The sequence below is a fragment of the Microchirus variegatus genome, assembly GCF_963457635.1.
Source record: "Microchirus variegatus genome assembly, chromosome: 16".
NCBI lineage: Eukaryota > Metazoa > Chordata > Actinopteri > Pleuronectiformes > Soleidae > Microchirus > Microchirus variegatus.
Genome location: NC_139817.1, coordinates 22,814,453 through 22,838,732, shown reverse-complemented (window position 1 = coordinate 22,838,732; position 24,280 = coordinate 22,814,453). Strand labels below are relative to the sequence as shown.

Genomic DNA, 24,280 nt, shown 5'->3' with positions numbered 1-24,280 from the left:
GCGGTAATAAGGTATTTACTCCTCCCTGAATACAGCACAACTCCCAAGCTATTACAGAGGAACGCGGCAACAGGGTGAATGCACATCCTTTCAGTGTACGTGATGTGAAACAGTTTGCTATAAGCTTTACCCAACCATTCCTCCAACACAGGCACTGGGGCTGTCCCAAACTATTTTTTTAAGGCGAGGGTAGTAAGTACATCGACGGCAGTTAGGGGAGGAATTCTGTGAAGTTTGCTTAACTTTTTTTTTTTGCCACAGAGAAATAAGTGTAAGCATGTGTCCTTCAAGTCACTCATCCATTTTCATCACATAGTAAAATTGATTAGAGCTGAAACAATTACTTGAATTAATCGATTATTGACATGTTGACAATCGATTAATCGATTTGAAGCTTTTCCACGATTAAAACAGGATTTAGGATTGTTTGAGCTTCTTAAATGTGAATGTTTTCTAGTTTCTTTGCCCCAGATAACAAATAAAACATTAAAACTGAAACATTTTGCTGAAGACATTTGAGAAACATCATCATATCCAGGTTTGACAAACACTGATCAACGTTTTCTGACATTTGTTGAGAAAATAATCTACAGATTAATCAATTATGAAAATAATCGTTAGTTGCAGCTCTGAAATGGATGTTCTCCATTATTAACCATGAACGTTAATTGGTGTAGGGTTGCCGTTGAAAGGCAGTAGATTTAATATTCAAAATGTATGTCAGTAACCCGAGCATTAACATTATGTACATTATAAAGTTTCAGTCTTTATTGTTCATGAGTGAATTGCAGTCATGTCAGACAATGGAAGGGAGCACGTTTTCTAGCGCACTGCAGTTACACATGAACATTTGTGTGGTTTAATTTATTTGATAAGAATTATTTGACGCACTTGTTTACCACTTACCACAACCAATCACCCAGCACATCACACCACTCAGTGATTGTGACTCATAACTTTAGTAAGTCGAGTCAAATCCTGACACATGGGTCTCATCCCCCCCACCCTTATTTATACTTTCTATCATAATAGTCATATAGTCTGTCATGACTGATCCATGTGGATGCCCTAAAAATGAATCACAGTCTCCACAATCACAGCCTGCTTAAGGACATGAATTACTCCCTCATGCTTTCCCTCTAACCTCGGGCCACAGTATCACATTTATGCACTGAAGTAAAGTGAACGCCACAGAGGCTGTGAAACGTCTTACGATGCTGTAAAGTGGATAGTTTGACGCCTGCTCCCTCCATTTTTTTTTTTTTACCAGCTTTGGTAAACAGTAAAGTTTTGTGTCTAACTGCCTGTTTTTGCTGCCTGTTTCAGAGACTTACCATGCATGTGCACACAAGCGTAGTATATCCTCATGTACACGCAGTCACATTTTCATGCTCTCCACCATTTTACCAATTCTCTTTTTAGCCGTGTTTACCCCCCACTCCAGCGTATTACAGAGGCTTTTTTTTTTACCAACTCCTCCTCACCGTTTTCTCTTGCATGACAGTTTAATGCCGTGTGAAGTTCAGCGTACTTCAAAGAGTGTTTGAAAACTGCGTGATCGTTTCTCTTTGCAGCCCTTTCGAATTGCCTAAAAAGCTGCATGAGTACAAAGCAGCCGGGCATATGAAGACTAGCAAGCTGCTGCATTTGCCTCTAGTTCTGGGAGCCAGAATAAATAGAATATTTGATGGTATAAATATGATGCTGTTGAAAATAAAAGATGATAAAACGATCAGATAAGAATAACTTAAAAAAGCATTTTGGCGTAACTTTACTCATGACAATTTGGATTCCCATGCAGGAAAAAGTAAAAAAAAAATCCTAAATGACATTTATCATGTTTATGTAACCATTTCATGCAGGGTTTGACATTCAGCTGCTGCAGTCCTCTTGAGAGACAAAGGTTATGAGCAGGGCCCATGACATGAACATCAAAACATGCACCACTGGGCATTAAGAAGATGGAAGTGAGCTTGTTATTAGAAGGCCGTACGTGTTATATTTAGCTAATGTGAGGTCTTTATTTTTACCCATGCAAAGCCGAGGGAGAATGGCATCAGGAAAAAAAAAAAAATGTAGATTACTCAATAATTACTCCGAACATGGAAATGAACCTTGGCTTGCCTGGAATAGGCTTTGTTATGCGGCTCACAGCCAGTGTGTAATCAAGAACCAAGGACAGTGAAGAGTTCTGTTTGTTTTAACCACGTTAATGAGGATGTTGTTGTGAACAATCGCTGTGTGGTTTGTGCTGCCGTGCTGCGTCGTTGTGGTTTCTTGATGCTCTTACATGCCTTTGCATTTTCTCCTAATTGAGATCAAAATGTTGACCTTGATGGGAACATTAAGAAAGCATATTATTGCAATTACGTTGGTTGCTGTTGAAAATGAAATCTATCAGAAATGGGAATGAGTCCAGTGTTGTTGTTTTTTTTGGATTGTTTTACAAGAAACTCAATCTGCGAGTGTCGAGTACGAATGAACCTTCTCATGCAGAAACACGGACAGCATAAGACCTGCACCCCCTGCTGATGACGATTTATTTTCATCAACCTCATTAATTTTGATGATTAATTTATAGCCGCGGACAAAATAGCCAATTATTGGCCAGGACAGAATTCACTGCACAGCAAATTGGTTTCTGTATGAGCGGAGAGCCCGTGGATGGAGGAGTGTTTCTCTCTGTGATTCTTCAGTCGGACAGCAGCAGAGATGGAAGAGAAGGAGTTGCCTCAGCTGAAGGATTGAGCGAGCTAGAAGGATAGAAATATGCAGGAGTGGTCATCAGCGATGCCACCCTGCCACGCTCCTGTGGGGATGTAAAGTATTCACGGTCTAGTGGAGCTGTATCACTTCGGGACGTCTCACTTACGGCACGATCGGTCGACCGAGACGGTGTTTGCAGGATTTTGAGTCAAGAGTTTCCTGGCAGTGTTGTTTCTTACAACAGATAAGAGCAGGTGTATGGAAATTGTTCCACCAAAGTCCATGGTTTCTTGAATTATAATTTTTAATCCCTATCATGCACCATAGTTCTTTTCAGGGCTGAACATTTTGGATCACCAATTGCTAACGAAATTTACTAAGATTTTTTTGTGTCTTTATCAGGCCACCAAGCATTGTGGTTTTCATTGATCCCATTTGATTTTGTGCCATTTCTAAGCCTGGAGCCACACTGAATACATATACACTGCACAACGGCAGCTTTACTGCTGCCTCTGGTGCAGTACTGTTGTTCAGTGAGTTTGCACGTCTGCTGCAGACACAGGGTTAACACAGGGTTAAACAGTACAGAAGATACTCTTCTGTAATCAACCAAATGCTATAGGACTCTTCAGTATCAAGTCCTGCATAAACTGGTCCTCTACTAAGGATAGATTCAGGGTACAGCAAAATTGATGTGTTGTTCTTGTGATATACGTGACATAAGTGTTAAAACTATAGTGAAAGTTGACACGCGTTCCAGCGGAGTCCGTTTTTATTTCATTTTTTTTGCCCCTCATATTTATTATCGCTGTTCTGATGGTCAATAATGGACATTACAGCCATGTTTTTGAGCCTAAAATGAAGTAGTACAGTGTAGAATAGTTAACACCCCCGCATTGCTGCTGTTGCTGCTGCTGATGTAAAAAAAAAAAAAAAGTCGACAAAAAATTCGACACGTGGACCTCGACAATCGACTCTAAAAATGTGTGAAATTCCCATCCCTACCTGACACAATGCAACAATTGCACAGATAGAGAAGCACTTGCCTCAGTGTAGTGAACAACTTGGTTTCCTTTTTGAATGCGGTCTGAATTTGACGTGTGAACTTGTCAGGTATGTTTTTTGAAATCACTTGCCATGTTGTCTCATGGGTGTGTGTGTGTTCCCTTCTACAGGTGACTAAGATGGTGAAGACGGTGACCACACGGACAGTGCGCCAGGTGCCCCTTGGCCCGGATGGCTTGCCCTTGCCAGAGGGCTCATCCCCACTGGGCAGCTACACGGACTCCATCGACAGGCGCTACATGAAGAATGGAGGTGGAGGCTTCGTCACGCCTCAAGCCAGCTCCACCCTGACGCGCTCCTACAACAACTCCTACAACGATTCATACTGCGAAACGCCAGAGAGCCAGTACATTCGCCACTACGGCCTGCACGATGGCTACGCAGACCTGACGGACAACTATGGCAGTCTGTCGCGCGGAGTCAACTTTCGCCCGCCGCGCTACCCCTACATGCCCAACAGCTACCGGCCAGAGAACAGCTACACGCTGCCTATTCGCAAGGATGACTATGGCCATGTTGCTCAGCCCCAGGTTCCTATGGGCAGCAGCACTGTGGATCTGAACCGCTCGCAGCCTGAGCGCTTCCAGCCTGAACCTTATGGACTGGAGGATGATCGTCGCAGCTTGGGTCCTGAAGAGGAGGAGCCATATGAGCTGGAGCCCGACTATTCCACTGCTAGTCGACGTACCCTACAGGGGGCCAACCGAGGTCGCACCCACCGGGAACCTCTCCGTGATGGGCCCAGAGTCAGGTGAGGATAAATACTATCTAGCCAAGTTCTGCTAATACGTCAAAGCAAGGGAATTTAGAGTTTTACACAATTACAGTCCTGACTGTTTGTGTTATGGCTGAAGGTTGCAGCCAACGGGAACTTGAAGGAGCTCATTTGTTCTTGAGCATGTACAGTATGCATTGTTTTCTTTTCTTGTTAATATACATGAGTGCAGAGTTTGCCCTGACGCAGAAGGAGATTAGGTCTGCTAAGAGGAATATGATTGTCTTGCTCTTGTTATAAAAACACTATACTACATCGTGCATGCCCAAGTAAACAGAGGCCGATTGTCCTTGGGCAACTCGCTTCATAAAGCATGAAATGAAAAAACATGTCTTTGATTAAATTTTTTTTTTTTACAAAGTTAACGTGCTTGTTGTAAAGGTTAAGAATGATTGGAGATGTGACCGTGGATCAAAGAGAGGATGAAAGAGAGTCGATGGGAGGCTTTTGTCAGTCAGTGCATTCTTATGCAGCCTTTGTTGAGGGTAATATAAGCATGTTAGTTTCTATCAATACGATTCCAGAACGGACTCTTGACTCCCTAATATCTTCCACTTACTTCGTTCTTGCCCAAACGTAGGCTTTTAACAAATTCCCACCCACAAGTGAAGCAGGGGTTTGAAGTTGAGTCGGTGGAAAGTGCATTTTAAAGACTTCCTTTTTGAACATTGATCTATGGCGGGTGGGTATTTGAAAATATCTGCACTTCTCTACCAGTCTTTGGGACAAAATGTTCCATTTCCACTGCCAGAGCTCTAAAAGAATAGAATTTAAGCTTGGTTTATACTCACCTCAGTGCATCTAATGCAAAGGTGCCAGCACATTTGACATGAGAGCTCCAAAAGGTCATAAAGACTAGAAAGATAATCACATCTTTCTGGCATCTTGGAGAGGAGGAGCTTTAATGGGGTAATTAAGAAACACAGACAGGTAAGAGGGGGACGTATAAGCCGCATAAAACACTGCTATCTATCTATCTTGATGCTTTAAGAAGTCAATATGAGGGAGGATGAGTATGGGTCTAGCCTGTGTGTGTGTTTTTTAGGTCATCATGATTAACGGTGACACAGTAACCAGGTTTGTTTGCATGTCGTCAGCGCAGTAGTTTGTTTTGCTTTCGGTGCCTTCTTAATTCAGCGTATGTAAACACGCTCTGATTCGTCGGCAACCAGCTGGATCTAAAGGCCCCTCAACTGATGTATATGAGGCAGGAAAAGAGCAGATGCCTCTTCAGACCGCGTCTTTACACACTTTGGACTTTGCTCTCGCTCACTCACGCACAAACACACACACACACACACGCACTCAGCCAGAATCCACATCCTCAGAAAATGAGTCACACTTTTTTTTTTTCCCACCAAGTGAGAGGCACTTGCTGTGACAGGCAATTTGTAGCCTGGCGTACATGTGTCACAACACAGCCCTAAGTGCTACATACACCCCTTCAGCAACATGCATACACACACACACACACACACACACACACAAATCAGCACACACACAGATGACACGCAAGCACACTTCAACAGCTGCTCACGTGAAGCCGCGCACGACTGACTGCTGCCTGAATAATCGCAGCAGCAAATTAAAGCGCAAATGTTTCTCGTGCTCTCGTATCGGCTGACATCAAAATATCATGATACTATATAAAAGGTGACATTCTGCTTCATGGGCTCCGCTGCATGCTCTCACTGCAATTCTTATACTTCAAAAAAAAAAGGAAGTTGCAACTCCAAAGTGCTGTAATGAAATCGGGAACCGAAGCTGTTTAATTACAGTTTATCATTGCAATTGCAAGCCCTTAATTATCCACCACTGAAAATTAAGATGTTCGGTACCAAAATGGCTTCCGCGTCGGCGCCGAGCAATACTTGTGTCACTGCTGTGGAATCCTTCTTGTGTTAGCATATGCATGAGCGTAATGATGCATCTGTGGCCGAGTTTGTGAGGTTTAGGGCGTGTGAGGATGCCTCTGTCTTGGATTTCGGTGTTAGCAGAGCTTTAACTTCCTGAACGGGCAGCTCTCCTCCCTTTATCCCTGCTTAGGATTTTTTTTGCAGATAAAGTGTCTGTCTCATGTCTCCACTTCACTGTCTGGATGTGAGTGCATTGTGCTTTCTTCTTCATTCTGATTTATGTTAGTTTTTTGTGGCGTGACCATCTTTCTGTACAAGTGTGTCGTCATTCCGTTGTGATTAATAGCTATTCAGTGGCATCTTTATGCTTAATCTATGATAGCCAATCTGTCCTTGTATGACTCCACTCTACCTGCCTTTGTGCCAGGCTTTTAGCCAGCAGGACGCCCTAAAAACGCCCTATTTTTCCCCCGGTAACCACCGGAACGATGTTGTGATGACGCACGGGTATAGACAGGCGCGTGCTGGTCGCAAAAACTATGAACTCCCCGCAACAGTACTCTCTTCTCTCCCTCTCGCCCTTTGAGCTGTTAACTAAAGCGATCAGCTCATCTGATGCATCTGTTATTCCTTCTAAAGAAAGAATGAGATGTGTGAAAACAATAAAAAGTGCACTCTTCAGAATCTGTCAACACATTATTCTAAGATCTACTTGGATCCGCTGTATTTCATCGCGACTGTACTCGTTCCTCGTCATAAAGATCATTATGTGTCATATTATATGGACGTGTGGATAAAACTGCGCATAGAGAAATCCATCCATCCATTCTGCGTTGGATGCGAATGATCCTGAGCCAAATACTCAGTATACTATTATAGCGGTTCATCCCTTCTGTCATGTCTGAGCTTTCTCAGATGTGTCCCCTATAATTATCGAAGAAACTAATAAGCAAAGTCTCTCTCCTTTGATTGAATCAAAACATGTAGTGTTGGCAATGAAAAATGCTGTCAAAACAGGCTGACAAATTACAAAGAGGCGGGGACGTAAACACTCCATCTTTGCTGGTTTTTTTCTCCCCCTGCTTTGTTTTCTGTCCCACAAAGACACATAAAAAAAAATGATTGCCCATAATTCATAAATGCACAGAGGGCTCAGCAGGGGCAGTCACTGAAGAGCTCATAAACGTCCCAGAGATGTAATGTGAATGCATGTGATGTAAACATCTTCCTGTGAGTGTCTCATCCTTTTCATTAGATCTTTTTTATTGGCTCAAAGGTCCTACAATTGTGGGATGATAAAGCTATTGAAAGAAGATGAAGGAGATCGAGAATAGTTAGAATGTGACAAAGGCTAAACGAGAAACAAATGCAGCGCAGTTTGTGTAACTCTCATGTCGACCGTGTCCGTTATCTTTTATTCTGTGCTTTGTGTCTTAGGACAAAACAAGCGCACACCCACACATTTGCAGACAATGCACAGAAATAGCCTGGACGTTCAGCAGCTCATTTAAAACGAGGAGAGCGATCTGCTGTAATCATGCTCGGAGCATTGCGTCTGGCAGTGGACAGCCCTTTCACATCCAATGAATTTACCCCCCCCCCCCTTACACACAATGGTGCCAATTTAAATGCAAATCCTGACATTCCCATCAGTCAGCCTCACGGTGCATGCGTTGCCAAATGCCCTGTTGCATCGGACCAGATCTAAATGAGTCAACATCTACACAACTGTACATCCTGTCTGTGTGTGAGAAAGTGTGGGAAAATGTACAGATAATAAGAGCAAAGAGAGAGAGAGAGGGTATGTGTGGTAGAGGCAAGGGTGATTTACTAGTCATCTATTAGATAGCAATGATAGTGAGCTTGTGTCCTGCCCTTGTTGCCTTCTCACATACATTGTCTTGCATTTAAATGTGTGTAACTCTGAGTGTGGGAGTGTGTGGTTGGATCTCGGTGTGCACAAGGAAGCATTTAGTAAACACTAGCACGTGCGCCCGTGCACACATATTCCCTACTTTTTCCCCGACAGTCTAGTGTCACGCAGCTCTGCCTTTTTGCCAAATGATGTGCTGTGATCAGTGATCATGATTAACCCCTTCTTCCTCACTGTGGTCATAGGCTAACCCATCTATAAATGCATGGATTGTCAGTCTGACTTCATCACACATGTGACTTTGATGATGTTTTGCCAGAGATATCGGTAGAAATGTGATGGATATCGCTAAAAGAGCAGCTTCCACCTCCTCAAACAGGTATATATTGAACGGGTACTGAAAACATACTAGATAAAGTTTAATTTTTCTGTTCACAAAGACCAAAGAGAGGCAGAATAATAACACCAACAACAACACAAACCACCAAATGCTCTGCATTGCTATGCAAATATAATATAAATTGTCCAGTCCTCACTGAGTTTTGCAACCCGCAGACAAAGGCCCCTGATTTGTGGTCGATGGTTGATTGTCAGTCTCCAGTTGCTCCGTGAAAACTCCTTGAAGCAATTTGTCAGGCTTGCCAAAGGCAGATTTTTACCCTGCTGGATGTGTCCAATCTTGCTGGAGTTTGCAACAACTCCAACCAACTTCAGCCAATCACAGACCAGGACAGAGTGAAGGCAGCAGAGCAAAAAAAACAATTCAGCTGTGAGAATAAGAGTGAGAAGGAAAGAGAGTTGATTTGTAGACAAGGAACTGAGCAAAATGAAGCTTGGTTTTTGGTTATCATTTCCTGTGTCATTTGCGTCGGTATGTCGATTAAACATAATTAGTTCTTAATGGTGAAAAGATTAAACTGGTTAGATATGTGATAAAAAGATATGTGAAATACAGAGCGATTCTGCAACTTTACCTTACTTCTTTGTTTACATTGCTTCTATCAAAACCATTTTCGCTCTATTCGTTTAGTTCCGTTTAAAATCTGCCCAGCATATTACAACACATAATTAACAGCAAACTCATTAAAATTATTTCTGGGCGTGGAATTTCCCTGCCAACCACCGGCTTTGACCGCCATTCTGTCGTACCACCAACCGCCGTACATCAAAGATGGTGAGAGGAGACCAGCTGAATGTCGTAAGGAGGGTAAACAAGTCCCAAGCTGGGCGTGGAGAAGGACTTTGCATTAGTGCACAACCCTAATTAAATTCCTTCCTAAAAAGTCTTAACTTTTCTTACCTAACATTCTCCCGTCCCAACTCACTGGTGTGCCTTCGAAAGGAAAAAATGTGTGAATCTGCTGAGCGTTTTTCTGACACTTAGACATGTGAGTCCCCTGACTCAGTTGTTGCCAGTCCTTGTGAAAAATGATCCCTGTGATTAAAGACCCTTAAGTAATACGAGTATATCAAACTCTAGCAACAAATGATCTAGAATTAAATGCCTATATTCTTGCCCATACACCCATAGAGAATTGATGAGGCTGTCACTGAGAGACAGACACCGAGAGGCTCACAGGCTCCGCCCCTTTTCTGATACCCAATGGACAAACCTTTTTCCATTGTCTAAAAATGAATATAGCTCAACACTCTTTAGGCCCCCAGCCTGAACACTAGAAATGACAATGATGCTAATGCTACCAGAGATGTCCTGGAGAGATCATCATTAACATTTTAGCAACTGCATGATAGTTCTGCACTGTGAGCAAAGGAAGCCCCGGGGGCATCGGAGGGCTCAAAGTCCTCCCCGGGGGACAGCACAGCTCCTTCTCTGTCCCCTGAAGGAAAAGTCATCAAATCCATTCGTGTCTGAATGTGATGGTTTTAAAACTAAAAAAAAAGAAAAAAGGAAAAGACTTCACTAGACCATCCTTCAAAGCTTTGTCTTTGGTGTTGCCTTTTTTCTCTCCGTTTCCTTGTGAACTGCCTAGTTTTTTTCTTTGTGCAATCGCTTCCTGTGTCTCAATCACTTTCACTGTGTCTTTTGAAGTCTGGTGTGTTTGTTGCTACCACCTGACAGGTAGGAATAATAAGGAGGTTGCTGTTTACCGCGCCACCGCCGCCGTCCTTTGAGATTCCTGCATGAAAGACGTCTCCCCTTCTCTTTCTGTCCAGCACTCTTCCGTTTCTGCCATTATCGCACATATCTTTTAACCTCTCACCCAGCCTCTCCTCTGCTTTGCCTTTTACCCTCGTTAGTCAGTGGCTCTCACCTCAGTTGGCTTCTGTGAAAGTCTGTCTTGCGGCTGAATAATTCCTCTCTTAGACAAATCCGTCTGAGTCACCCTCTATTTGCCTCGTCCATCTCCTTTGTCCTCACCGTCCTCTTTTCTTTTTGTCTTCCAGGGGGTATGCAGATGACCACATTGAGCCAGAAATGATCGATGAGCGCCATCCTTACATCCATGGCATATATTCAGCACCGCTGGCCCAGCCAGAGAGGGGTAGCATGGCCAGTCTGGATCGCATGGGTGGCCGACGCTCACCCTCCATCGACAGCATCCGCAAGGACCCGCGCTGGCGTGACCCGGACCTCCCCGAGGTCATCGCCATGCTGGGCCACCCCATCGATCCGGTCAAGTCTAATGCCGCCGCCTACCTGCAGCACCTGTGTTATGAAAATGACAAGATCAAAAAGGATGTGCGTCAGCTGAAGGGGATTCCTGTTTTGGTGGGGCTTCTGGACCACCCGAAATCCGAAGTCCACCGCAAAGCTTGCGGAGCCTTGCGCAACCTCTCCTACGGCAAGGACAATGACAACAAGGTGGCCATCAAGAACTGCGACGGCATCCCCGCGCTCGTCCGCCTGCTGAGGAAGACCAATGACATGGAGGTCCGAGAGCTCATCACCGGTAAGAATCAACACCTTTTTTCCTCTGTGCATTAAAAAATAGTCACGCTAAAAACCTGGGATGAGGTGAAGCGGGAAATCTTGCTGAAAAGTAGAGATGGCTTGGGGCCAATTCCAATTCCTATCTCAACTCATAATCTTAACTGGCCCTCAAAACTAAGTGTTGAGGGTTATTTTGTCACTTAGAAATGGGACACCCCTTAAATGCAGATATGTCTTCACACTGTAGGGGGCAGAATAACGCGAAAGCTGTGTCCAGTCTGTCAACTCCAAAAAAGAAGAAGAAGAAGAACACATATTTACCTTAAGATTTATTTATTACGATCCGTTTGTCAGTCAAGTTATTAGGTTGTCAGTTAGTTATAAGATGATACTCATACAAATACCACAACCACGGACATATTCAGCTGACAGTTACCACACACCACGGCTTATTGAAGGGTAAACCATAGCGAACGATCACGTGTCCCCACCGTCTGGCTATTGACAAAAGATCGTAAAATAAAAAATAAATTTTACGCAACAATGACGTCAGTAATCCATAATATGGGCCTAAACTAAGATAATAAAATGGTTTTCATCATTTTTTATATCTCTATTACCAAAGAAAATACTTAATTTGTAGCGTACTCGTTTCGCTGCTTTTGGCGCCATATTTGTTGTGTCAAAACACGCAATGCATTCTGGGTAGCCCTTGCTCCCAAAGGTGGTCTCGGAAAATCTCAATATTGAGGGCGATGCAGCCCTTAAACTCACCCCTCAACTTAATTTTTCTGAGAATTGCGACAGCACTTGCACTAGAGGGAGAGCACATTTTTGAGATTGAGGGTTAAGCAAAGAATTGGAATTCACCCTTGGTGCCTCTTATTTGTAGCTGATTCAGTACTTTCGCAACCATGAGAATCTAGAAATACCAATATTAATCTGACAATGTTTATACCCTTTTTGAAAGACTTCTGCCAAGCTTTAATCAGACTTTTGAAAATATGCTTTTGCAATCAATCACATTCTTGTCAAATGACAGTCATGAAGGATATCTCTCTTTACAGCATAGTGAAGCATTTAACTCCTTCAAGATTTTACTTTCTCTTCTAATGAATTTTTTAGCCAGCATCGCAAAAATACTCATACAATCAGTATTGGCTCATCAAGTTTTTTGATGGTATTATTTTTTAAATACATACACTGCATTTTCTTGCACAGTTTTTGTCCAGCTAATTTGACTCAAATGTGTATTTCACACAGATAATTATGAAAGTACTGCTTCTGTATCACAATCCTATACTCTCCGTGGTAATTACCCACGACTGTGAGTCATACGAGATTAAGGAGAATACGTCTTAATCCACACCAGATAGGTTTTCACAATACATAAGGATCAGATGATTTATACTAATCTTAGACTTGACCACATTATGGGATACGTTTGTATCTCGGTCATCAACAAAGGGCAGCAAATGTTAATGAGATAATTAAGCTGCCATGAAGCCATATTGTTTCAATAAATGGTCACAAACATCATATTATAGTGCATCCAAGTACTATTCCCATACTATACTTTACCTGAAACTCTTTTTTAAACTAACTAGTCTAATTTCATTCAAAACTGTATTATTTATTCAGTATTGCCTGGGCCGAACCTCTGTGGAAACTGTGAATATGAAAATGAACGTCTTGCATTATAATAATAAAAAGAAAATGGGCTATTTATAGGGAATATGTCCTTTAAAAGAAGCTATTGATTCAAACCCTTTAGTAGTTTCACTTTTTGACCTGGAAATGCCAAAACAGTGTGAGTGTGTGTGTGTGTGTGTGTACTATTTTGACCTGATACTTGGCTGTTATGCACACTTTGCAACCAGAGATAGGGCCTTTGTTTTCACTGAATGCGTGTGAAAAATAAGAAGCACATTTAAAGTGTTGTGATATTGAAGTTTCCAGCACCACCCAAGACCAAAAATAGGTTACATTTCACAGAAGTTCACTGTGTCAGCCGAGAAAATAGTTTTCAAGCTGTGCATTAGCTGTTTAAGGTTTCTCTCTGGATGATATGTTGGGGAAAAACTGTGGTTGTAAAGAATGGATACAAGATAATGGCTATTGACAGCTTCCATTCAAAGGTATTGACATTGATACAGATCCTTAAATCCCTGCGTTTGGTGACATGAAGTCTGCGCGCAAGCACGAGCGTCTGCGGATGCGTTTCCTTCGGTGTGACAAAGACGTCACGGTGAGCGATGACTCTGCCACAGCAGAAATGATTGCCTTTACAGCATCGTGTTGCTCCTCATCACAGCTAAAAATAACGCTGCACCATAAGACGAGGAGGACAGACCAGAGAGAGGCTTTTTATCCCCCCCTCGCCTGCTCATTATCTACCCTCTTTCACTCTATCAAAATGTTGTTTTCTCTCCTTGATTCATTATCTGCACTCTCGCTCCTTTTCCGCCTCTCCTCCCTCTCTCTCTCTCCCTTTAGGTTTCCACAGCCAGTGGCCCCAGTGAAAACAGGCCAGTCACAATGCGGGGCTCAGCTTACAGCCTCAGCTCGTGTGGCTAGAATTGGCCGTGTTTTTCTACAATTAAATATAATTGAGGGGGGTTTAAATAGAGGCCCCTTTTCCTCAGCCCATGTGTGTAAAACCACAGGGAGAGAAATGGGTGATGTGGAACTAGCAAATTTTTTTTTTTCCATCACACAAGACAGACGGACTACAAGTTCTTATTTTTAGAGCTCTGTCTGCGCTGTTTAGTGTAATTCTATTTTCCCTCCTGGTAAGCTCTGGGCTGTTTGTGCCCTCCAGCAATTACCTCCGTGGAAATCGAGATTATTAAGCAGATTTGTCTGCTGATTCTCCTGAAGGAGGCGTCTTAAGTCTGCCGGACTGCCACTCAGACAGGTGCTCGCTGCACCTGTGCTCGCACGCGTGTCATCCGGATGAAAAATGCATGAAGTGCAAGTTGGCGAGCCGGAAACAGTGCTTACAGCTGATCTGCCTGAAATCTAAGCAGTTATGGCTTTGAAACCAAAAGTGATATAAAAATGATCTGTAGAGCTGGATAACAAGTTCTATGTTTGATCCCTTTCAAGAGACACAATGCCATTGTATCCTTTATATGGATCAGTGCAGCTTTAAATGTTACTTAAATTTACAATATTTTAAGGTCCCATATTATGAAAAATCAACTTTTTAATCGTTTAAATCCTTATATTTGGGACTCTGGAGGTCCTATCAGTCTGCAAAGTGTGGAAAAAGATGACTCACTCATGTTTTTGTGGTCCTCCTCAGTCTAAGTACAGGAGATAAAACACGCGATGTTGACTTCCGCGCTCACTGGGACGTCACAATGCGCTAAATTCCTGGAATTGTTGTTTCGTGGAGCTCCGCTTTGTCCGTAAAACACGTGAGAGTGCTGGTGAGGGCAACAGTATCCGAAAACCGGAAGTCTCCGAAAAGTTCTATTCTTGGCTCCACAGTGCAGCACAGAGTTCTACACAAACTTCCAGCCTCACAGGATTTATCTGTCCAGTGGATACATGTTATCTGTGACGGAAATGTGCCTGCTAGAGCCTGCAAATGGTCACTTTTTCAAATGCTAACTGCTGTTAGCTCCCAGTAGCCTCTGTGGCAGATGTCATTTCCTGTCCGTTAAGTTTCGTTTTATTTTATTTTTTAAAGGTGGAACTAAAGAGATACTACTAAATAGAGCGTTCTGAACAGAGCTGTTTTGGCAGAGTGATTGAACTGCTGTGGTGCTTCATCCTTGCAAAAATAGGGTATAATATGGGACCTTTAAGAAATTGTTTCTCCACTGAGACTTAAAAATGTATATTTTAACAGCAGATCGAACCATCAACTTAATATGAACAGAAAATATTTATTTATATATGAATTATGAACTTTATTCAGTGATTACTTTAACCTTCCAGTGCAGAACCTCTATTGACCTCTGAGTAATCGGCACAACACTTCCACCCTGTTCCCTGATGACTTATGTGTGCACTGGGGGGAAATGTAAGTGCAAACACAACAACAAAGCTGTACTGAGTAACACACAGAGAGAGTTGTGTGGAGTTGATGGACTTAATCAGCATTGTGTGAACTCTTTTGACAGCTGTGTTTAAAAGTTACAAACTTTAAATGTCCTTATTCTGGACCTTGAATGTTTTGCCTATATCTTTACAGATAAAAGTGCCCGTTGTTGTCAATGTCAAGTTAAGTGGACTTAAATTAATTAGAGAACCACTCGACTGGACGCCTTTTGGACGTTGCTACATTTGTGGATGTGGAAGTTTGTTGCCAGTGTTGTCTTTAAAGGCATTTTAAGGACAATCGAGAACTGTTAATAATGTACTGGATTGGATTCGAATTTTGCGTCTGGGAATACTTGAGTCTGGACAATATACATAATTGAGTTATATTAAGTTTTTTTCCCCACCAATTCTTGCTCCTGCTACTTAATCTTGCAAACACAGGCACTGATGCATTACAAACGATTGTTCCTGTAAACAAGTGTAGCACTGATCAATGACTTTTCAGTCAAACAAACTGCGTCGTATCCATCATGTTCCTGACACGGACTGCACCCAATTACATTTTTAATGACTGGATTATTTGGGCTCAGTATTTTGGCCTCAGCTCTGTTTCAGCACATAGAGTAGAGTGTGTGTTCCTATCACACACACACACACACACACACTGGAACTGTGACTCATAGTTATGGACAGGGTTCCTATCATGGTGCAATATACGAAATAAAGCAGGCAATATAAGGGTTGTTGAATATAGCAACGATGATGATATGACACGCCGTAAATAAACACTGAAGTTGGGGAAGTTAATGTCTTTCTGCTTTGGATGAAGATGGATGAAGAATGAATGAGACGCATGTAAATGCAGTGGATCACCACTCCACATTATTGTTTTATTGTTTATTTTGTGCCGTGGTGAATGGTGAATAATACGATCACACAGTAAAATGTCTTTACTATTGTTACAAAAATGTTGATAGATTATTAGTTTGCAAGCACCGTAGAGCTGCAGCTACTCATTATTTTTATAATGGATTAATCTGTCGATCATTTTTGGGCCATTTTGGTCCATTAAATGTCAGAAAACGTTGATCAGTGTTTGTCAAACCTGGAAATGACGATGATCTCAAATGTCCAAAATTATTCACTTTTAATGATTTCTTTGTTAAAGGTTCCATATGTAAGAACGTGGCCAAAAACGGTTACTACATTCAGATTTCAGTTTTCTTTTCTGACGTAACTGGCAACCCGTGGTTGCTCGGCAGCTGAGACTCTACCGACTTTTAATGCAAATATTTTGTCTGTGCTGTTTTTGTTGGTGAGTTCAGTTTGTTATATGAACATTATTCCTGAGTCTCTGTGACATATTAGGAGGATTTTATGGCCAGTTGATTTAGATTTATCACATAATGCACCTTTAAGTGGAGCAAAAAAACGAAGAAAACATTTTAAGAAGCTGAAACAATCAGACAACTTCAAACGGTTAACCGGTTTTCAAAATAGGTGACGATTAATCTCATATTTGATTCGGCTCTAATGCACTGAAATCAGATAAAACCCTAATGCCAACTTGGTGCACTAGTTGCAGAAAGAGGCATAGAATTAAGTAGTGTAATTAAGTATGCTTGTCACCAATAATAATATATTTAAAACAATGATCTCTCTTTATGGTAATTTCTTGGTCAAATATGCCATAAACATATACTGCACATCTTTTGCAATATGCGCTCTATGTTGCACATGTCGACATAATGCGATCAAAGTGAACGTTTGATATATTGTGCCGATGTAATGCAGGATACGATAAGTAAATATCTGGGGGGCGTGTCTCGAGGTTCCCCACTGTGATCCCAAGGACACAGCGTTTCTTTGTACAAGTCGACATTTGCTTGATCAGAGTTACACACGGAGGAATCGTGTCCTTCTCTCTTCTGTCTGTCATGTTTCTCCAATGCACCATTTTTTTCCCCCCAAAGTCTCCCACTCTTTGTCTTTACCGCTGTGAGTGTGATGGATGGCATGGGAGGAGTGGAGAGAGGAGGAGGAGAACGGTAATGGGCAGAACTAAGTTAATAGCCTTGCTTGAAGAGCAACATGCCTGCCACTGCTGCCTGGAAAATTCAATTAGCTGGATTCAGTCCCATTCCCAGTCCCTGTCCCAGTCCCTCCAGCACTCACTTCCAGGTATTAGAGAGGGAGGGAGGGAGGGAGGGAGGAGATGTCACAGAAAGGCAAAGGCGTAAATATGGAAATGAGAAAAGCTCCCCGTTTACAGTGAGCTCACAGCTTTCCTGCTTTGCATCCACATTGTTTTATTTACACTGACAAATCCACACTCACACTTTTGACGGAAGCATCGTTGGCTCATGTCAGACACAATTCTGACAAATAACCGCCAACTGAAAAACTGCCAGTGAATGATTGAAGTGGCAGGTAATGGTGTACACGTTCAACGTACCCTGTGGCAAGATTGCACTGAAGATGAAGGAAACAGAAGCAAATCAAGTAAAAAGATTGCTGTGACATATATATCTGATCACAGTGTTTACCTCTTATGCCCTCTCTCCTGAGAAGGGAAATTCAAGCATGGAAGATATATATTTTTTCTCAGCTGAGTGGCTTCTGTTTACAAGAATATATCACAATTTATTTCTTCACTTGTTTTCGCACATTTATTTCATTTCACGCAGCATTTTTTTTTTTTTACATGGTTTTCCTCACGACCAGACTGTTTACCCCTTTACAGTGTTTCCATGGCAGATAAACAACATTAATAAACCAGATGCTGGAAAAAGTTTGACTTAGTTATGAAAGGTCACGGTAAAGCTTTGGAATTTGATATTATGACCCTGCTGGGATTTTATTAGATACCAAACTTTGGAGAAATCCACCCCCACAGGTTGAAATAAAACAACGGCACAATTTGGAGCATTCTTTCTTTATTCTTATTCTTTCTAGTCTAGGTTTGTAGGCCACCTTAATTAAATGTATTGATCAATTTCCTAGTAGTCACATCATCTCTGAAGTTTAAGTTTAAAGCTCCCATAGAGTGGTTCTATCGCACATATATGTTAGTTATGGAGGTCTATTTACATACATTAACTTGTTTTTATGGTCAAAAACCTCCTAGTTGCTGTAAACGAGCCGATAAAAATCTCTCCTCACTGAAGCTCTCGTCAGTCGCGCTGTTTCAGACTGAAATATCACCCCCAGAAGACAGACTGTGTTGTGATTGGCCAGCTAGCGAGGGCTTTCCCAACTGTCTTGTGATTGGCCGATACCTGGAAGTGACGTAATTAGCACACCAGCTCTCAGAAGCGCAGCTCCCCCCTCTGGAACGGTGGATGCACTGCTCCTCATTATCAAAACATTGTTTTAACAGTGTTTAAAAATAGCTTCTTCACGTCAGTCCCTTTTATGACTTTGACCCGGAGTCAGACCCAGAGTCAGAAGACACTGTCGCTCGTGAAACACCTCCACAACGGACGTTATTCTTCTTCTGTGGTTCAACGTACGCAACCAAATGTGCCCGGACTAGTGCGCGGAGCAGGAGGATCTGCTGTTCAGGAGAAATGCTGTTTACGTAACCGGACCGGGTTTTATCAGAGATCTCGCTGAGCCCGAGATTACAATAAAACACAGCGTTCTCAGCAATGGCTGAACTGTTTGTTTAGAACCTTCAGGGCTTCATAAACGAGTTAATGGCGCAGATACACACCAAAAAAAACCCAGCGTTAATTGGTAATTCCGATTCTATGGGAGCTTTAAGACACAAATGAAAAAAGGTTCGTGAAAAAGAAAGAAAAGAAGCAAAGGACACACACAGACACGAGAATCAAGAAAGAGTAGAAATGGGTCAGTGAGTCACCCTACGTTAGTTTTTCCTTCCTTGCATGTGTCCCAGTTTCAGTCCAGTTTGTCGTTTTGTGAAGTGTCTCCTCATGTTAGATCCTACACATGTAATAAATGTATACATTTGAATTACAATGTACTTATTTCTCTCAAAAATCAAAAGGGTGCTTCCACTGTGAGGGACAGTCACTGCTGTTGTGTGTTGTGCTACTCCTATTACTACAACTACTGCTGGATCTTATTGAATTAGCTGTTCTAAACTGAAGTCCAGAGTCCACTCGTGACACTCTGTGCTTCTAACTTCCGAGGTTTTCTTTTCAACTCGGCCGTTGCTCGATAAATCTGCCAGGTCCAGCTGAGGACAGCAAAAGGACTAATGAAGTCGCTGCTCTGAGACATGTGGCATGTGGCAGGACGTGGGATGGAGATCGTCACCTGCGCATCGCTATATGCCGTCTCTAATGACGTCTCTGTCTATGGCGCTGTATGCCTGTCACTCCTGATGGACCGCAGCCACAGCAAAGACGTGGTTTTTCCTCCCCCTCCGGCATGTGTGATCAGTGACAAGCTGAGTAATTCCACCAGGCTGAGCAGTGTTTCAGCCGAAGTACTGGGGGTAATGGTGGGTAATGGTGGAGCGCCAGAGGGCGTTGTTGGGCATCACATCCATACTAGTCTGTTTAAAAGAAACACACCAATTCTGCTTCAGGCTGTCATCCACACTACCCTGGTGCTTTAGAGCACCCACAAAGAACTTGTTAAAAAAAAGCTGCCGGCTCAATTTTTGTTTGAAAAATCCGGGGCTGCATTTCAGTGTCAATGAGCAATAAGTGAGACCTTTTAAGAAGATGATGCTGTCACCTACAAGAATCTTAACTCCTGTTTTTGAAGCCTCCAGTATCTTGATTTGACATCACCTGCAACGTATGCTTTATCATCTATTTTCCTTTAAGTAGGAACATGATTAACAAAACTGACATTGTGCTATTGAAGAAGAGCTGAAACTAGCGATTCAGACGATTAAGTCCTCATTTTCCCACAGATTTCCATTCAAAATGACTTCTTTTTGAAACCAGCGCAGTGGTCCCCTGGTGGCTATTCAGTATATTATAACCTTTTACGCATTGGCGTCCTCAGGAGAACTGGAAGACTTTCACTTTTATTATCCTGTCTATGGCTATATCCTGTCTATATACTCTCAAAGTGAGACTAACACACCTAGATAGTGTGGTTGTTGTACAGTATATTGTTCAACTGGACCAAAACGGGCCTCATCACAACAGAAAGAAAACTGGTACATTTTTGGACAAAGAGGAGGAGACTTTATTTAAATAATGAAATATTTAGAACTTAACGGTTGGTAGAAAGACGAAACGACTAAATTAGCTGCCAGATGACATTGTTCCCAATCAGTTCCCAATTCTAACAAGCTGAAAGGAGGCATATTGCCACCTTGAGGTGGAGGTGGACCCACTTAATTTAATGAAAAGATTCCCCGCTCGTGCTTGTATACAGGGACAAGGACAGTAGTCCAATTTAACCTTTAGAACAGAGCATTTCAGCTGCTGTTATTCCATTACTGTGTTTAAACGTACAGTTTATACAGAGGCTATAAGAGTGTGCTATATAGAGTGTCTTATATCCTTTAAAATGCCCTTTAAAATTTAAAATTTTGGATAGAATTTGTGAAATTTGGAAATACGTTCAAAGTTCTTTTCATTTGTTTTATGAACAAAAAGAAATTTAAAGGTGCATTATGTAATAATTCTAAAGCAACTGGCCATAAAATCCTCCTAATATGTCACAGAGACTCAGGAATAATGTTCATATAACAAATTGAACTCACCAACAACAACAGTACAGACAAAATATTTGTATTTAAAAAAATCTTTTGCAGACTGCAAATCATGTTTATGTTTTGAAATCATGTTTTGGCATGTGGCGCCACCTACCGCCATCTACCAATCATTGCAGTCAGTAGAGTCTCAGCTGCCGAGCAACCACGGGTTGCCAGTTATGTCAGAAAATGAAACCTAAAAGACCTACTTTATATCACGACTAAAAACGGGATATAAAATGAATCATAACTTTGACTCAACAACACAAAAGAAGATGAAAAAAATGCATTGTTAAAAGGATGTCCATATAAGGAGTTGTGTGTTATTCCCATGGCAATTTACCATGGGTGCACCTGCGGCACAGATCCATGCCACGTGAGCACTAACGGTTAAAGTTTAATGGCAAGTTGTATAAATCTTTATCACACTACAATATTATGCAAATGAATGAGTTGTTATTCTGTGATTTATTAATGTGCTGTTTTGTCTCTTCTTCCCCTGCAAAAAAATAAAAAATCAGCAGCCCATAAATGCTCTAAAGCTCATAAATTATTTCCTCTGAGCTGAGTACTTGCACACTACAGTGTGTGAGAAACACATTTCAGTGAGACGGTTTTCTTTATGCATCACCTGTCTTTAAGCTCACATTACTAATTTCCTCCTTATGTGTTGACTACATGCTCGGAGGTTGCTTGTCACATCCAAAAGTGACGCCAGTGACACAACGATGGGGGTAATCGAGCTGTCAGCCCGGCAGCAGTCGCGGATGTTGGCTCACTGTCATCGCACCAGAGTACACACACACACACACACACACACACACACACACACACACACACCACGAGAGCACGTTTGTTGTTAATGAGATTCATGATCCTTACTCTCGCTCACACACACACACACACACACACACACACACATGGATTAGGTTGGACTGAATGACAAAACTGACCTTGTGAATGAGGCGAGTGGAGGAAATTATTCAAAAAATACTACTTTGTGAGATTTAAAAAAAAAAAATCTTTAAAATGTATTTGGGTTTCATTGTGTTGGGTACGTTATTTGCACTAATTAATTAAAGCACATATTTAATGTATGTGCATTAAATGGGCTACTGATATGTTTTCACACATTAGTTCACTGCTATCAGAAGTAACATCTTTTTAAAGTGTATTGTAGCCAAATTAAAAAGAAAATTAGCTGTTGATACAGTTACCATTAAAGGCAGAGTTCCCACGGATCCTTAAAAATTCTTAAAAGGCATTGAATTATCTGAAAACAAGGCCTTAATTAGTATTTACATGTCTTAAATCCCTCTTTCAAATGTCTTGAAAATGTGAAGTAAGTACACTGTAACATCACAAGGATAAGGACAGCGGAACCAGGAAGTCACAATATCAACACCAGGAAGTAGATATTCTAACTTTTGCACTGGACCAAAAAGTCATGTTTTAAGTTGAAATAAACATTTGGGCAAAGTTGTCTCTAATGTGACAAAGATATTCTTAAACATTGTTAAAACCATTTTTTGATAATCAGTAGCAGTGCATCCACCGTTCCAGAGGGGGGAGCTGCGCTTCTCAGAGCTGGTGTGCTAATTAGGTCACTTCCAGGCATTGGCCAATCGCAAGACAGTTGGGAAAGCCCTCGCTAGCTGGCCAATCACAACACAGTCTGTCTTCTGGGGGTGAGATTTCAGTCTTAAACAGCGCGGCTGATGAGAGCTTCAGTAAGGAGAGATTTCTATCGGCTCATTTACAGCAACTAGGAGGTTTTTGACCATAAAAACAAGTTAATGTATGTAAGTAGACCTCCATAACTAACATATATGTGCGATAGGAGCTTTAAGCTGCATGAACCCTGTAAGAGCAATAATTGTATGTGACTGCATTCAGTGACTATAAATCACAGAGAAAACATGTTAGTTAATAGATCCGAGACTGTGACAATATGCAATACAGGCACACAAAAAAAACAAAAAAAAAACATTGAATAATACTGGCGTTATTTCTTCAGTCAGAGCTCTAGTTGTGCTGACAAAGGAACATCCATATTCAAATCATACCTTTGCTTGTTTCACTTAAATTTTAAATTGCTTGAAAATGAAGAAATCAATTTCTTATTTGTTGAGAATGTTGGAGTAAACACAGGAAGCACAAAATGAAAACAGCCTTTTGTGTAGCAGTGCAATTACTTTTTTTGGGCTTTAGGGACATTTCACTGTGAAAGTAGATGGTGTATCTGTCAGTCAGTGTTTACTCTCAGAGCATGTGCTACACCCAGTGAACTCTGGGAGTCCAGTGGATTAGGTTTGAGGTTGGTTGTGATGTTATTGATGGTCACACAAGATATTTTTTGCTAAAGTAATATTACAGCAAATCATCTACACCAGACGTCTCAAACTCGCGGCCCCCCCAATCAATTTCATGTGGCCCACCAATTAATATCAAGTTATTTTATAATATTGAGTTATTTCTGTATTGTTTTCTTATTAATAGATTCATTTTGCATCATAAATACGGTTATATTTTGAACTATTTATCATTCCATATCAAAAAATTTTTTTAAAGTAGCATAAATATGATGATTCGAGCCAAAGCTTTGGAGTTTGTTGAACATCTTGGTTCACATTGAGAGTTTGTGGGATAATGGCTACGTCCATACGACTATATTTTCAATTAATAACAGTATTTTCAGTTAAAAACTATTTGATTATATATTATATATGTTATATTATATTCCTTTATTATGTACATAGGTGTATAGAGGCCCATTTCCAGTGTTCTAATGGTACATTAGAACACTGGAAATGGAAAGTAAAATTGGAAATGGAAAGTTATTCTTATTATTATTATTATTATTATTATTATTCCTGGAAGTAAATTGCTTATTTCAAGGCCTGAATGGATTTCTGCGACCACATCAGACCTGGTGTAAATTTATGTCTGAAAGTAGTTCGGGGAAAGTAGGTATAAAATTGGAAATGGGAGGGGCTTATGAAAATGACAAACAGCTTTCATCAGGTGACTTTTTGTTGTGTTTCACGTACATGAACAAAACTTTTATTGTGTATTTTGAGTAAACTGAAACTGAAAGTAACTGTTTTGAAGGAAACTTTAGTCACTGCTGACGGTAGATTCCCAGTCAGGAGGTGATTGTTGCCGCTGGTCTCAGTTTTCGCTCGTCGTGACTGAAACGCAGCCCTAGACTTTACAAATAAAAAGTCAGCAGCGTTTTTTCTATATTTTTTTTTGTCAATGCCTGGAGCAGGAACACAGCAAAGGGCCTGGAGCTATTTTTAGTGCAGACCTGTCGACTGAGACTGTTTGTGTGCACAGAGCGTGATTCAACAAAAGGAAATATTGACCGTCT

General features: G+C 41.4%; 1 protein-coding gene across 1 annotated transcript in view; it reads left to right on the top strand.

The window, feature by feature from the left end:
• arvcfb (ARVCF delta catenin family member b) overlaps positions 1–24,280 on the top strand; it is a gene marked incomplete at its 5' end in the record, with an annotated part of 127,848 nt that overhangs the window by 47,584 nt on the left and 55,984 nt on the right. The window contains 2 exons of the mRNA XM_083903192.1: positions 3,882–4,522; positions 10,682–11,187. Of these exons, the coding sequence (XP_083759318.1) occupies positions 3,882–4,522; positions 10,682–11,187 (1,147 nt within the window). The remainder of the gene's footprint in view (positions 1–3,881; positions 4,523–10,681; positions 11,188–24,280) is intronic.